Source organism: Alexandromys fortis, unplaced genomic scaffold (genome assembly GCF_014885135.2).
Source record: "Alexandromys fortis isolate MF-2015 unplaced genomic scaffold, M_Fortis_MF-2015_v1.1 scaffold_324, whole genome shotgun sequence".
Lineage (NCBI taxonomy): Eukaryota > Metazoa > Chordata > Mammalia > Rodentia > Cricetidae > Alexandromys > Alexandromys fortis.
The window spans coordinates 551,938-565,244 of NW_026068221.1; the positions used below are offsets into that span (position 1 = coordinate 551,938).

The 13,307-nt window shown below is 45.1% G+C and overlaps 1 protein-coding gene and 1 pseudogene across 5 annotated transcripts; both read right to left on the reverse strand.

The window, feature by feature from the left end:
• Positions 1-731: 731 nt before the first annotated feature.
• Positions 732-5,954, reverse strand: Armcx2 (armadillo repeat containing X-linked 2). 5 transcript variants are annotated; one of them, XM_050130554.1, is made up of 4 exons: positions 5,829-5,954; positions 5,157-5,432; positions 4,545-4,649; positions 732-4,253 (listed from the first exon to the last, which is right to left on the reverse strand). In XM_050130554.1, exon 4 carries the CDS (start codon positions 3,812-3,814, stop codon positions 1,127-1,129), a length of 2,688 nt encoding a protein of 895 aa, XP_049986511.1. In that variant the 5' UTR covers positions 3,815-4,253; positions 4,545-4,649; positions 5,157-5,432; positions 5,829-5,954; the 3' UTR covers positions 732-1,126. The 5 variants fall into 5 exon arrangements, with proteins under 5 accessions (XP_049986511.1, XP_049986509.1, XP_049986513.1 ...); XM_050130552.1 differs by having other exon boundaries at positions 732-4,269; XM_050130556.1 differs by lacking the exons at positions 5,157-5,432; positions 5,829-5,954 and having other exon boundaries at positions 732-3,936; positions 4,054-4,098; positions 4,204-4,269; positions 4,545-5,129.
• A 3,354-nt stretch (positions 5,955-9,308) lies between these two features.
• LOC126493552 (vomeronasal type-1 receptor 4-like) lies at positions 9,309-10,417 on the reverse strand (annotated as a pseudogene).
• Positions 10,418-13,307: the final 2,890 nt, after the last annotated feature.

Sequence of the window (13,307 nt, forward strand, 5' to 3'; positions counted from 1 at the left end):
TGTGTTCATGTGTGTGCACATATGTGTAGAGACCAGAGGACAAACTGAGGTGTCATGATCAGGAATTCCATTCCTCCTTTGATACAGGGTCTCTGGAGCTCATCATTAAGGCTACTAGACTGGCTGGCCAGTGAGCCACATGGATCCTCCTGTTTCTTCACCCCCAGGGCCAAGATTACACCAAGCATTTTTAAGTGGGTACTGGGAATCAAACTCAAATCCTCATACTTGTGAGGCAAAGACTTTACAAACTGAGCTATCTCCCAGCCCTGTGTTTCCTTTATATACATATATTTTTAAATGTCCTGTTACTCCTTGAATGACAGGATATTTTGGTATACAAACTAGTGGTTTAAGACCTTAAAAACAAAACAAAACAAGCAAACAAAATAACTTCTTCACCCTAAGTTCTCATCTTTCTCTTTTCTCACTCTTCTTCCACAGCTTTTATTTTTCTGTTTCAGGGAGATTACCTTCCTCCCTCTCACAGGAACAGAATCTCACCCCATGCCTTTCTTCAGACCACTTCTCCCTTCCAGGCCTCTCTCCTATTCTGTCCTTCAGGCTCAGTTTCAGTGTATCCTTCATTGAAGTTCTGCTTCATCCTCCCAGATAGCAAGTATCCGACACTGAGAAAATGCCCACGTACTATTAGCAGTCCATCTGTATTCATGTCCCTTACCTCTGCAGCTAGACTTTTAATTCAAGCATGAGAACAATTTCTTCCGATTTGCAACACACAACTTTATTGATGATACACATATGAAGTCTTTGGTGACAAAATTCAAGTCAAAACAAGTAAGGGCAGAATAGGCCATTCACGGACAGGTTCATTATCAACTCACATAGAGGACTTGGGAAAAATATTCCACTCAAGCAGCACAATTCAAATCACAAATGTGTCTTCAGTACTATAGGACTACAGGACTATTTGGTATTCAGAAAATGGTTCCGCTTAAAGCTGGTGACTGCCACAAACAACAACATCACTCTGAATGACACATTATTCTAAGCTGGCAGCTGAAAGAACTCCTTTACTATACACACAAGGAGAAAAGCAATAACATCTCATTTTTAATGCTTCCAGACTGGAAAACTGAGACCTCACAGATCTTGAGGGCACAAGTCAGAATTTGTTTACCAGTTTGATAACTTTCACTTTCACCAAGAGGTCGTGGTGATTTGCCAAGGCTCGGATTTTCTTAACACACACCCCAGATGTAGTACACAAATAAAACAGGGAACCCTTGTTGAATTCTCTGTAGTTGAACACTTCCGCTCTGAGGTTGTCAAAGATAATCTCAAACAGAGTAAGAGCATTAATGAGAATTTCCGACTCCACGTAAGAATTATAAAGGGAACTAAAGGATGACGGCACCTGGGTACCGAGAAGTTTTTTGAGCATATCCGGATTTTCAGCAAAATTTGAAAGTATTTTCAAAATTTCGATCTTGATTTTTCCACCCCCCTGGGATAACAGACGGAAAAAGTTTGCGATGGAATTGACAAGCAGGTGCTGGTAATCATTGGTAATAGTCATGTTTGTTAAAAATTTTAGCCCAACGATCTGTACTGCCGAGTTCAGGTTAGAGGCCATGATGTCATCCATCACTTTGGTCATGTACACCTGCAGTCGGCCCTGGTTTTCATAGTTTTCACTCAGGTTATTCATGGCCATTAAGGCTTTTTCCTTAATATGGGGGTCAGTTTTGTTGATCATGTTTGCAATAATCGGGAGGCCTCCCAACTTGCGAATTGTTTCCTGATTACATGAATAATTGGCATTGTTGCTCAGGGTGAGCAGGGCTACTTGCTGGATGAAAGGATCATCTGATTTCTGAAGCAAGGCTAGGACTTTCCTGAGATCTCGGACACCCAGAATCTCATCGATTTCATACGGAAAGGGGCGCTTATGCATGGGAATGGTTCTCTTCCCCTTCCCTCTTTGCTGAACCTCAGGTTCAGAGTCAGAATCTGACTCTGTATCAGTCCACCCAGACTCCCCCTCCTCAGATTCAGGAATCTCTGCTAGGAAAGCCTGTCCGCCATTAGCAGAAGCTGCAGCAGCTGCCGCAGCCCCGTCACCAGGGCGGAAGCCCATCCCCAATTCATCCACTTCAACCTTGTTTTTTCTATTTTTGCCCTTGCCTCCATTCCGGTTCCTGTTTCCACCTTTGCCCCCGCCTTTGGGCACAGCGCCAGCGGCTGACCCAGACTTAGGTATAGCTCCAGTGTGAGCTCCAGCTTTCTTCCCAGTGGCTGCTGTCTTAGAGGACCCTGAATGCCCAGGAGTCTGGGCAGCCCCAGAAAGCATTGGCAGAGAGGCCCCAGCCACCATGGCAGGTGTTGCCATTCTAGGAGCCTCTGTGGCTTCAGTAGGTGCTGCCACCCTAGGGACCTGCATGACGTCTGTGGTTGTTGCCCTCTGGGTAGATGTTGATGCCCTAGCAAATGCTGCCGCCGCCATTGGAGTTGTTGGCCCCATGGGAGACACTGCTGTCCCAGAAGGGACTCCTGTCATGGCAGGCATTACTGCCCCAGAAGGGACTCCTGTCATGGCAGGCATTACTGCCCCAGAAGGGACTCCTGTCATGGCAGGCAATACTGCCCCAGAAGGGACTCCTGTCATGGCAGGCATTACTGCCCCAGAAGGGACTCCTGTCATGGGAGACACTACTGCCCCAGAAGGGACTCCGGTCATGGCAGGCACTACTGCCCCAGAAGGGACTCCGGTCATGGCAGGCATTGTTGCCCCAGAAGGGACTCCTGTCATGGCAGGCATTGTTGCCCCAGAAGGGACTCCTGTCATGGCAGGCACTGCTGCCCCAGAATACTGGACTGCTCTGGGAGGCACTACTACCCCAGGAGACTGGGCTATCCCAGGATGCACTGTTGCCCCAGAAGACTGGACTGCTCTGGGAGGCACTGTTGTCGCAGGAGACTGGACTGCCCTAGAAAGCATTGCTGCCCCAAGAGACGGGGGTGGAAGGGGAGGCACCACTGTCCCAGGAGACTGGGTTACCCTGGCAGTTGCTGGCCCAGTAAAGTGGGCTGCCACGGGAATGTAGACTGCCCCGGGGGGAGCTACGACTGCCCAGGAAGGTGCTGCTTGCACAAGAGATTGCACTGCCATGGTTGGTGGTGCTGGCCCAGTAGACTGGGCTACCCCAGGAGGTGCTACAGCCCAGGGAAGTGCTGTTGGCACAGAAGGTGCTATTGATGGGGAAGGTACTAATGGCCCAGGAGACTGGGCTACCCCAGGAAGTACTGCTGGCCCAGGGAGTGCTGCTATCCCAGTAGCCTCCATGGTACCGGGAGCTTCTGCCACTTTGGGAGTCACTACTATTTGTGGGGCCTCTGCAGCTGTGGGAACCTCTGCCACCTTGGGTGGGGGTGTAACTGCACTGGCAGCTGAAGTCGCGACTACTGGTTTGGTAGTAGGCTCAGTCCCAGCCCCCTTGGCCTCCTGGGCCTTACTTTCTGTCCCATTCTGAACCTTAGGGCTGGGTGCAGCTGGCACCATTTTTTCAGCTGCAGTTGTGGCAAGAGTGGATGTTTTCCCTTGGGCCTTATTCATTGTCTCAACAGTGACAGAGGCTGGGGGATTGAACCCTGGCCCAAGGTCAATTGTGAATCCTGCTTTTAGTCCACCTTTAGCCCTGGCTCCAGTACCCACCGAAGCCCGGTTCTTGGATTTGGCTGGTCTCTTCTTCTTCTGGTCTTTTCCTCTAGTGTATTTGTAGACACAGTACCAGGCGCTAGCCCCGATCACTATTCCAGCAGCTACGCAGCCAGCATCCCGAGTACGGCTCATGATACACGTGCAACAATTCTCTGATCCAGATTGCTTAAGTGGAACGAACGTATGCACCAGTCAAAACGAGGCTCTCAAACTCGGGCTTGAAAGGTCTTCTGAGGCAGCAAACTGAGCTGGACCTAGTAGGGGTAAACGTTAGAAGTGAGAGGCACAGGGTTTGGGCTCACTTTGTGTCTAACCTTAGGGGAGCGCTTGGGACACAGGTGTGGAAGCCCGCACTTATTGATTTGTCTTACCTCTAGTTCACCTTCCCAGTGCCAGCATCTACGATTTAGTTGTCCCTAAGTGGGGAGGGCATGGAAATCTGGCAGAGTGTGAAATCTGAGATTCACCTGTGATACCTCCACCCCCATTCAAGAGCCCTCAGATAGTGCACATATACATACCAACTTCCTGGGATCAGGAGCAATTCCCGCCGTGCTGGCAGCTGCAGGGCCTAAAGGTAGAGGGATCTGTGGGTAAATGACAGGTGGCTTTGAGCCTTTGGCAGAGAGACAATTGTTTCTCCCCTGATTTGCATTCTGATGGGCCAAAAAAAGTCTCTCAGGACTCCTCCTTTTCTCCCCCAATGATGAATTTAAATTAGAGATCCCATATGCCCCGTTCCCTGCACCAGAAAGGACAGGCCAGAACAAAGGTGTCTTAAAGAAAGGAAACATGCAGGGGGAGGTGTGTTGGTGCTATGTTCTGGCCTCTGCCAAAGGGGATGCTCACCCCAAACACTGACCTGCAAGAATTCTGAGCTCTTTCTCCTTCCTTTAGTTCAGCCTGAGCTTCATGCTGAGGGCAGGCTGAAGGGCAGAAATAGAGACTGCAGGCGCAGACTAAGAACCTGGTGGACATATCAGCATCCAGAACAAGAGCCCTAGTGTTAGCCTTTTTTCATCTGCACACCACGATGACGAAGAACTCCACCTTTCAATTCCTTTAATTCTCCTTGCCTTTCTCACCATCCCCCCATCCCCCCCATCCTCGCCCCCCCCCCCGTTTGCGCAGGCTCCCCAGGCACTCAATGTCCCCTTCTATTTCGCCCCACCCCCTCCCCCCGCCGCCATTTTTCTGAGACACTGCGCCACACCCCTTCTGCTGCATCGAAGCGGAGGGGGCGAGGTGAGAGTGCTGGCTAAGATGCAGCATGGGGGGATTCCTGCCAGATATTCTAGTGTTCCTCGCCTATGCTCAGCCGTTCTTCAGCCCCCACCTTCCTGCAGAACAAGGGCCGCTAGGCCCACCTCCTCAGTTTCAGGGTCCTGATTTTCCGTGGTTTCTCTGCTTTGGGTCCCGCTTCCCTCCCCCACCCCAAATCCCCAGAAAACCGCCATTTCTATAGCCTAAATACCGGAATTCCTTTTTTTTCAGGGCTGAAAAGACCAGGATGAAGGGCTCCGTGGGCCGCAGGTGTCTGGAAAGCAGCCTGGCAGTTAGCATGACGATTTAATACCAGATCGCTTACGGCCCCCCAGCCTGTGAAGCCCGTACAACGCCAAATACGCCATCTCTTCTACAGAAGCGGGCACACCCATTTTCTAGCACCCTAGAAGGATAGCGGGGAGGGGAGGGGAGGGGAGGGGAAGGAAGGGGAGGGGAGGGGGCAAGGTTGTGGCAGCAAGGTAGTCTGAAAAGGGAGGATGGGAATGAAAAATACCGATTGGTTCCAAATTTCAAGCCCATCTGGCCACCCGATCCCCACCCACCTCCTTGCTGGGTTTGAATGAGCTGCCACGTTTATCTCTCTTGCCTGCCCTTCTCAAAACAGCATAATAAGCAGGGAACCGAGCCTGAGCCCCTAAAACAAAACCGCAAAACTGCTGCGAGAGAAGTAAGCGGTTTCTTCCATACAACGGATAGTCCTTTCATTCCCCTCCTCCCCTCTCGTCCGCTGCCCCGGAGATCCTAGGGTCTGGAAAACCGCGGCCGGCAGAGGATGCAGAAGCACCCGAGGCCTTGACCTTCAGTAACCCTAGGCTATTTGCAACTCCCGGGTCCCGAGAATGTTCATTCTCACACCCACCTGTCCAGTTCTGAGGTAATTTTCTTCTCGCCTGGCAGTGTGCAGCGTTATGGCGTTGGTACCCGGAGGAAGATGGCAGAGATGGCCGTCAAGGCTTTAAGTACCTTTGCCCACGTCAGCTCTTGGTCACGTGAGGGACTCTTTGCCAGTAAGCTTGAGTCCCGGAATTCCACTCCCACCAAGAGCAGGAGCTCCCTCCTTTATCCCCACGCCTGCCTTATCTCAGCACATCAGGTCCTGTCAATCATTCATTGCCTTTGTAACATCAGGCTAAAAGCAGCCCCTTCTCCCTATTATGAATTTGCTCTCTCTAGTTACTGGGGAGGAGCTGCAGCTTCTGGGAGAATTGTTGACATTTTTCACTCCCCCCTCCCATTACTCCAAGCTTTCCCCTCCATTCCCCATCCTCCAGTCCCTGCCTAGTTCCCACCATTTCCCTTGTGGTTGAGTTTCTGCTCCTGTTTAGATAAGGGGTGAGTATCAGAGAGGAGACAAGGATTGGAGGTGAGATCTGTACTTCTGGAAGACTCCTTTGTTTTAAAAAACCATGACTACAGCTTTATTCTTACAGGAAGAAGATACAATAAAACAAGAACTAAGTGTGGGAAATAGTATCAAAACCCGGCAGAAACGTTTTGTTTAAAACCAGAATTTCTCTCACGTTAATTTTGACTAATTTTTATCACACAGAAAATGAATTCTAGTGGCCAAATGGGAAATAGTTTTCTTTTTTCTTTTCTTTTCTGTCTTTCTTTCTTTCTTTTTTTTTATTTTTCGAGACAGGGTTACTCTGTAGCTTTTTGGTTCCTGTCCTGGAACTAGCTCTTGTAGACCAGGCTGGCCTCGAACTCACAGAGATCTGCCTGACTCTGCCTCTCGAGTGCTGGGATTAAAGGCGTGTACCACCACCGCCCATCTGGGAAATAGGTTTCGAAGCGTGCTAGGCATCTGAGCATCTAAAATGTATTTTCTTGATGATATCAACATATTTCCATATCATCTGTAAATTGATCTGTGAAGATGCATTCAGTTGCCCTGTCTTATTTATTTTTGATAACTAATATCCTACTTTTCTTCTGGTATAGCTTTTAAGTTGAGTAAATAAATGATCTCCTCTTGTCCGGTTAGAGAAATACATTTATTTAACATTAGCATGCTGTTGCTTTCTGCTGTGTGACTGTCCTGTAACCATGACAATTTTGAACACCTGTCCATGGGTTAGGTTCCTGCTCAATGATTCATCTTTAGATGGAAAGAAGAGTTTCGGGGCTAAGAAAAGTAATCGTGTGAAGGATGCAGGATTGTAAACTCCTTCTTGCCCTGGTAAGAAGGATAGAAGCTGCTGTCCCAAGACCCCCTCCTACACTCCTGAGCCCTATATGTTATTCCCTGCACGCAGTCATCTGAGTCGGTTGCTTACTCCCAAAATGTCCATGGACAGGTCATCAAAATGGTGACATGGGTGAGTGCCTTTAGCCGCTTACCATTCCTCTCTTAGGGGTAACTCAGCAATGCATGGAAGAGATTGCTCTCTTCCCATCTGCTTCTGGAGCTGAATATTTTAAGGAATACAAAATTGATTGTTGGGGGAAGCAGTTGTTAAATTGGCTTGATGTATATCCTTTCACACAGTGTCGTAGTGAATATTTTCTTTAATATTCCATGTACTACTACTACCTGATCTGAAAGTTGCAGTCAGACGGACCTCTCCCCTCTGGCTCCCTTTACTTCAAGCAACCAGTAGGATCCTAGTTTTGCTGCAGAGTAACTGCCAGTCCTCATCTACTTTGGTGCTCCATTAGCCAAATATATGTCGAGACCTAAACTACAATGTTGAGTGGGCACACTGATTGACTTCGATTAGGTGTTGATTCTTAGCTAACTCTGTGGTCCATCTGAGTTATATTCATTCTAAAGGTTTTGTTTTTGATTGTGTGTGGATCTAAAGTGATTTTAGGAGGTGGAATTAGAGGTTCTTGATCCTGACAGTTTTTCAAGGGGTCTGCAATCCATCTCTCTGATATTAAGTGCTAATAGAATGGCCTAACAATAGTTTGTGTATTCGTTGAGATTTAAGAATCTCTTTTGTCAGCTGGATGATGGTGGCTCACACCTATAATCCCAGCACTCAGGAGGCAGAGGCAGAGGCAGGAGGATTTCTGAATTTGAGGCCAGCCTGGTCTACAGAGTGAGTTCTAGAACAGAAAGGGCTACACAGAGAAAACCGTATCTTGAAAAACCAAAAATGAAAAAAAAAATTCTCTTTTGCCTAGTATTACTAAGCATGTTGAAAGTCCTGATTTAACCTCCCAGCATGAAAGGAAAACTAAATCAAACAATAAAGAAATACAGAAGATATATAGGAAGAAAGAATCTTGCAGCTTTTCTATTTCCAGCCACAGCTAACAATTTCTGTTTTTCCTTTAAAGCACATTTTTTATACAGAGAAACATACATAAAATAAATACAACTGAAAAACAAGCTATTTAATAATATGTATCATAATACAATACACATCATTTACTTAAATAATTTGTAATACACTGTGCAACCAAGCAAAATATAAAAAAACTTATGTATCACTGTAAAGTAAAGCCATGTGGAACCCAAAATTTTACAGGAGTTTATTCAGATATGACAGAGCAGTTTTTTTTTTAAAAGGCATAAACCCACCTCTAGCAATTCAATACTTTCATGATCAATGATTATATCAATAAGTAGTTTTCAGAATGGGTATATCAGATTCTTAGAACCATGTCGATATCTTATTGTGTGGATCTATGTTAAGAAATCAAGCAGTGAATCCTTCAATTAAATGGATGTGGAATCAGATCCTTTTGCAGCTCTTTGATGACAAACAGCTGGATAGTGTTGTGGAGAGCAACCAGGCATTAACAAAGGGCAGATGCTAACAGGCCTCAATCTGCTTCAGTCACACTGCATTTTAATCTTGCAAAAAGGAAAATCCACATCTTTATTCAACAGAGAAATTACAGATAGATATAATGAAACTTCACTATGTATTCCTTAGCCAGTTTATCCCATATGGACAACCTTCATTCCTGCGGAGAACCTTCATGAATATAAGGCCACGGAAACATTTCAGTGCATTTAGGTTCTGTGACTGGCTGAGAGCACTGGCTTGTCTTCCAGAGGACTCGGGTTTAATGGCTAGCCACCACACTTTGGTTCAGAGCAAACTTTCTAACTCCAGTCGGTCACAGAGCATTTCACAATCTCTTCAATCCTTTACAGGAACTAGGCATGGATGTGCTACATGGACATAATATAGGTAAATTATCCATGCACAATACAAATATAGGAATTAAAAAGTCCCTTCAAAAGAGAGGAAAATTAGAGAATAGGATTTCTTTTATCACTGTAATTTTCTAAGATCTCTCTCAGGTCAAGGCTGTAAAGTCACCAGGAAGATTGCGTGAGAATAAACACATGCCTACCCTGCTTTCTGAGAATTTTGTCTTACCCACAATATTGCAGAACTGAGAACTTTTTCACACTCATTGAACAGAAAAATAAAGGAGGTAGTTTCTCAATTTCTCCCACTGAGCATGCAAACACTCAGGTAGAAATCAATGCCTGTGAATCAGCACAAAAAGGCTAAAAGTTGCATAACCAAGGGCCAGAAATTTTTTAGTATTTCCCGCCACAGATTTGTCTGCTAAAGAGAGACTTAAAAATAGAGAAAAAGCACAATCAGTCCAATAGAAGAAAACAAAACAGAGCATTAGAATGAGGACACTCTGAGCATGAGCAGCTCTCAGCTCAGGGGGAGTTCTGTAGAGAAGTTTGGAGTTCTGAAGGTATAGGACATGCTGGTGGTGCTTGTGGAGAAGTACCATGTAGCCACTGGCGCCTCCGATGGCTCCCTGAAACACAGCATCTCTCAGGACCATAAAGGGAAGAACTATCCATTTTATAGTCTTACTTTCTAGCATAAAATAACAATAGTCATCTTCATTATTAAGCTGTGATAAATTCAAGCTTACACCTGTGATGGAATGGATTAGGTTAATAGGTATTAAAGCATTGAGTATCCAAAAGAATGAAAACAATGGAAGGATATGCCATGCAGACTTTGGTCTGAGCCTTCTCCACCCAGATGCTCTGGGTGATGATGGCCTGGACCACAGTGAGGAGACTGCTGGTGCAGATGGAGACCCCACGGACCACCCTTAACAGGTAAATGGTGATCTTACATCCTATGTCATGGAGGAAGTTTCTCAAACCAAAATCTGTCATTGTCTTTGGCAATCCATTTGCAAGAAGAATTATGATGTTTGTAAAAGCCAAATGGATGAGAATAAAGTGTACGGGTTTCTTCTTAGGCCCTCTGAAGCAACTGAACATATAATTCACAGAAACATAAATGTTTTCCAGAGTGCCGAACACAGTCATGAAGAGGAAAACTACTTGCTTAATGAATTTTGAAAGCATTTTTTCCTACCTGTGTAGAAAATCTTGTATTCAGGATACAAAGAGTTTTTCCAGAAAGCATCGGTAATGCTAGACATTTATCTGTAAAATGTTTTGCATAATAGCATTTTCTGGTATACGAGAGTCAGTGATGGACAGATGTGCTGATGTAGACTGGGGGCCTGAGCTCCTCCTCTTCCCTGTGGACTCTGAGTTATGTGTGTGCTCTGACAGGGGAGCTTGGTAACTGGAATGAAACCCTAAGGTTTTAAAGGAGATATGTTTGAACTCTCTACTAGCAAAATTGACTTGTTTGAATGTGTGTCCATTTATCTGTGTGTATGAATTATGCTAATTAATTCTGCATAGCTGAATTGAATTCCATATTTCTGCAATCAAATTTCTTCCCTTTTTCTCTGTCTCATCATATTTCCCCACCCAGTTGGGCAAAGTCTCCTTTCTTATTTGCATCTTAATTAGTGTCACAATTTCTAGATTTGCATTTGATTTCAAAGCCTTATAACTTCAATTTCTACATCCCAATATTTTTACAGTTTTTATGTTGAGCATTCTATGATTTTCTTCCATATACATGTTTACTAGTTATTTTTAATAAGTTGTTCTCAATGTCAAGTTCAATTGCATAACCTTTCCTGATAGAGCCATACGGTTAGCGCTAAGCCATAAAAATATAACCTGCAAATTTTCATAGAACTACCAGGCCGCAGTTAGGAATGGTGTCTAGCAGAACCTTGTGTTACTTCCTAGAAGAGGGCTAGCAGAGAGCTGTGATCCTAGCGGATGACTTCAGGGCATCTGTACCCCAGTGAGTTACCTCAGGACACATAAGGGAACATTGAACAGCTCTGGACCTGGGGATGCTGATGAGGTAAACCTAGAAATTGGATTAATGAGGGTTATATTGTGCCATGACATGACTGCAGGTTTTGAGTCATGAGTCCTCAATATCAACTGATTGTAGCACATTAAGTAGAGGTATACTGGTGTGAGCAGGGGTTCCACTATCTAAGAGTTCATGGTGGCATTTGCTTCTGTGGGGCCTTTTGAGCAGCTATTATGTCAGCTGGTTTTGCAGCCTGCTTTTCCTCCAACCTGTTTGTCAGGTAGGCTGCTTTGTATTTACCAGTCCCAGGTGATTCCAGAACTTGGACTCAGGTAAGATGTTATTCTTCAAGTTCTGGAGCTCCATTCTCATTTCTCAGGGATTTGCTGTAAGCTTGTGCACCCTTTTTTAGGACATGAAAAAAATCCGAATATGACAGTGACTGCATGGGTTTGTGTGTTCTGAGTACTTGCAATGTCTCTGTTCACTGCCCTCCTTCCTGTTCAACTCACAAGATTGTTTTAAATGTCTATGTCCCAATGATTTTATCAGAGACCTTCAGCAACCGAGCCTTGTCCTGAGATTTGTGTCCAGGTGGCCCCATGACTCTAGAAATGTCAGTTATTGCTTTCAACTGTTCCTTTAGCAGAGAGGTTATTGCCTATTTCAGTGAGTCCTAGAAATCACAATACCATGTAAATATCTGTACAAATGAAATGTGCTCCAGATATTAATAGAAAACACATCAGCATTCACTGACATAATTAGAATAAAAATTAAGTGTTTTAAGTTATTAGAATCTGCCAGAATCCCTGCTATCAGTTCATCCAAGTACTGATGGAAAATATTAACTTTTTCTTTCTTTGTTTAATCCTTGCTTCCATGGGGATTCCCACTTTTCTTGTCCTCTCTTCTTTTTCCCAAACTTTAAGTCATATTTGAGAGCAGACTCTGATCTTCTACTAATTGATTCCTTTCTACTGAAGTCACTGTCAGTGGAGGAAGCGGTGTCTCATCTTCCACATTATTTGTGAAATGCTAAAGGAAATGAATTTAAAAGAAGGGATGGGGGAGGGGAAGGGAAATGGGAGGCTGGGAGGAGGCGGAAAGTTTTTTTCTTATTCTCAATAAAAAAAATATATGAAAAAAAAGAAGGGATGGACTTGTGTTTAGATTGATAAGGTGAGTTACTTCCAGCTGTTCTGTTTATTTCTAAAAGAAACAAGCAAGCGGGCGAAAAACAGACCAAACTAAAAAGATTGTTGCTCATTGCTTCTTAGCCTGGGATAAACTAAAGATGAGCGGTTTCAGGATGTCCTCCTCCACAGCCTGGATCCTAAATGGTGCAATTCTCAAGATGGTAACGATATCTGTTACACTGAGTGCTCTATTCTTCACCAGCTAGGCATACAATGACTGAATTTAAGACAAGTATTATAATAGTGTGTGATAAAATCAAGAGTCTTTAAGGATATATACAGACAGAAATCTGTCAAATTGGGCATTAGAAGACTAAGAAGACTATTGTAAACCTATGCTAATATTAGAAAAGTTAAAATGCATCAAAAATGAAAAGTACAAGTGTTACAAACACTAGTGACATTGGTGAAGTCACAATGCTGGAAAACTTATACCTGAAAGAGGAACTTTTTGTCTTCCATCTATCTAGTTATCTTTTTTAATTTTTTTTTATTGAGAAAAAAATTCCTGCTTCCTCCCAGCCTCCCATTTCCCTCCCCCTCCTCCCGCCCCTCTCCCCCTCCCCCCTTCTCTTCCCCTCCCTCTCCAGTCCACAGAGCAGTCAGGGTTCCCTGCCCTGTGGAAAGTCTAGGGTCTTCTCCCCTCCATCCAGGTCTAGGAAGGTGAACATCCAAACTGGCTAGGCTCCCACCAAGCCAGAACATGAAGTAGGAACGAAACCCCATGCCATTGTCCTTGGCTTCTCATCAGCCCTCATTGTCCGCCATGTTCAGAGAGTCCAGTTTTATCCCATGCTTTTTCAGTCACAGTCCAGCAGGCCTTGGTGAGCTCCTAATAGATCAGCCCCACTGTCTCGGTGGATGGGTGCCCCTCTCGTGGTCCTGACTTCCATGCTCATGTTCTCCCTCCTTCTGCTCCTCATTGGGACTTCGGGAGCTTAGTCCAATGCTCGAGTGTGGGTCTCTGTCTCTATCTCCATCCATCACCAGATGAAGGTTCTA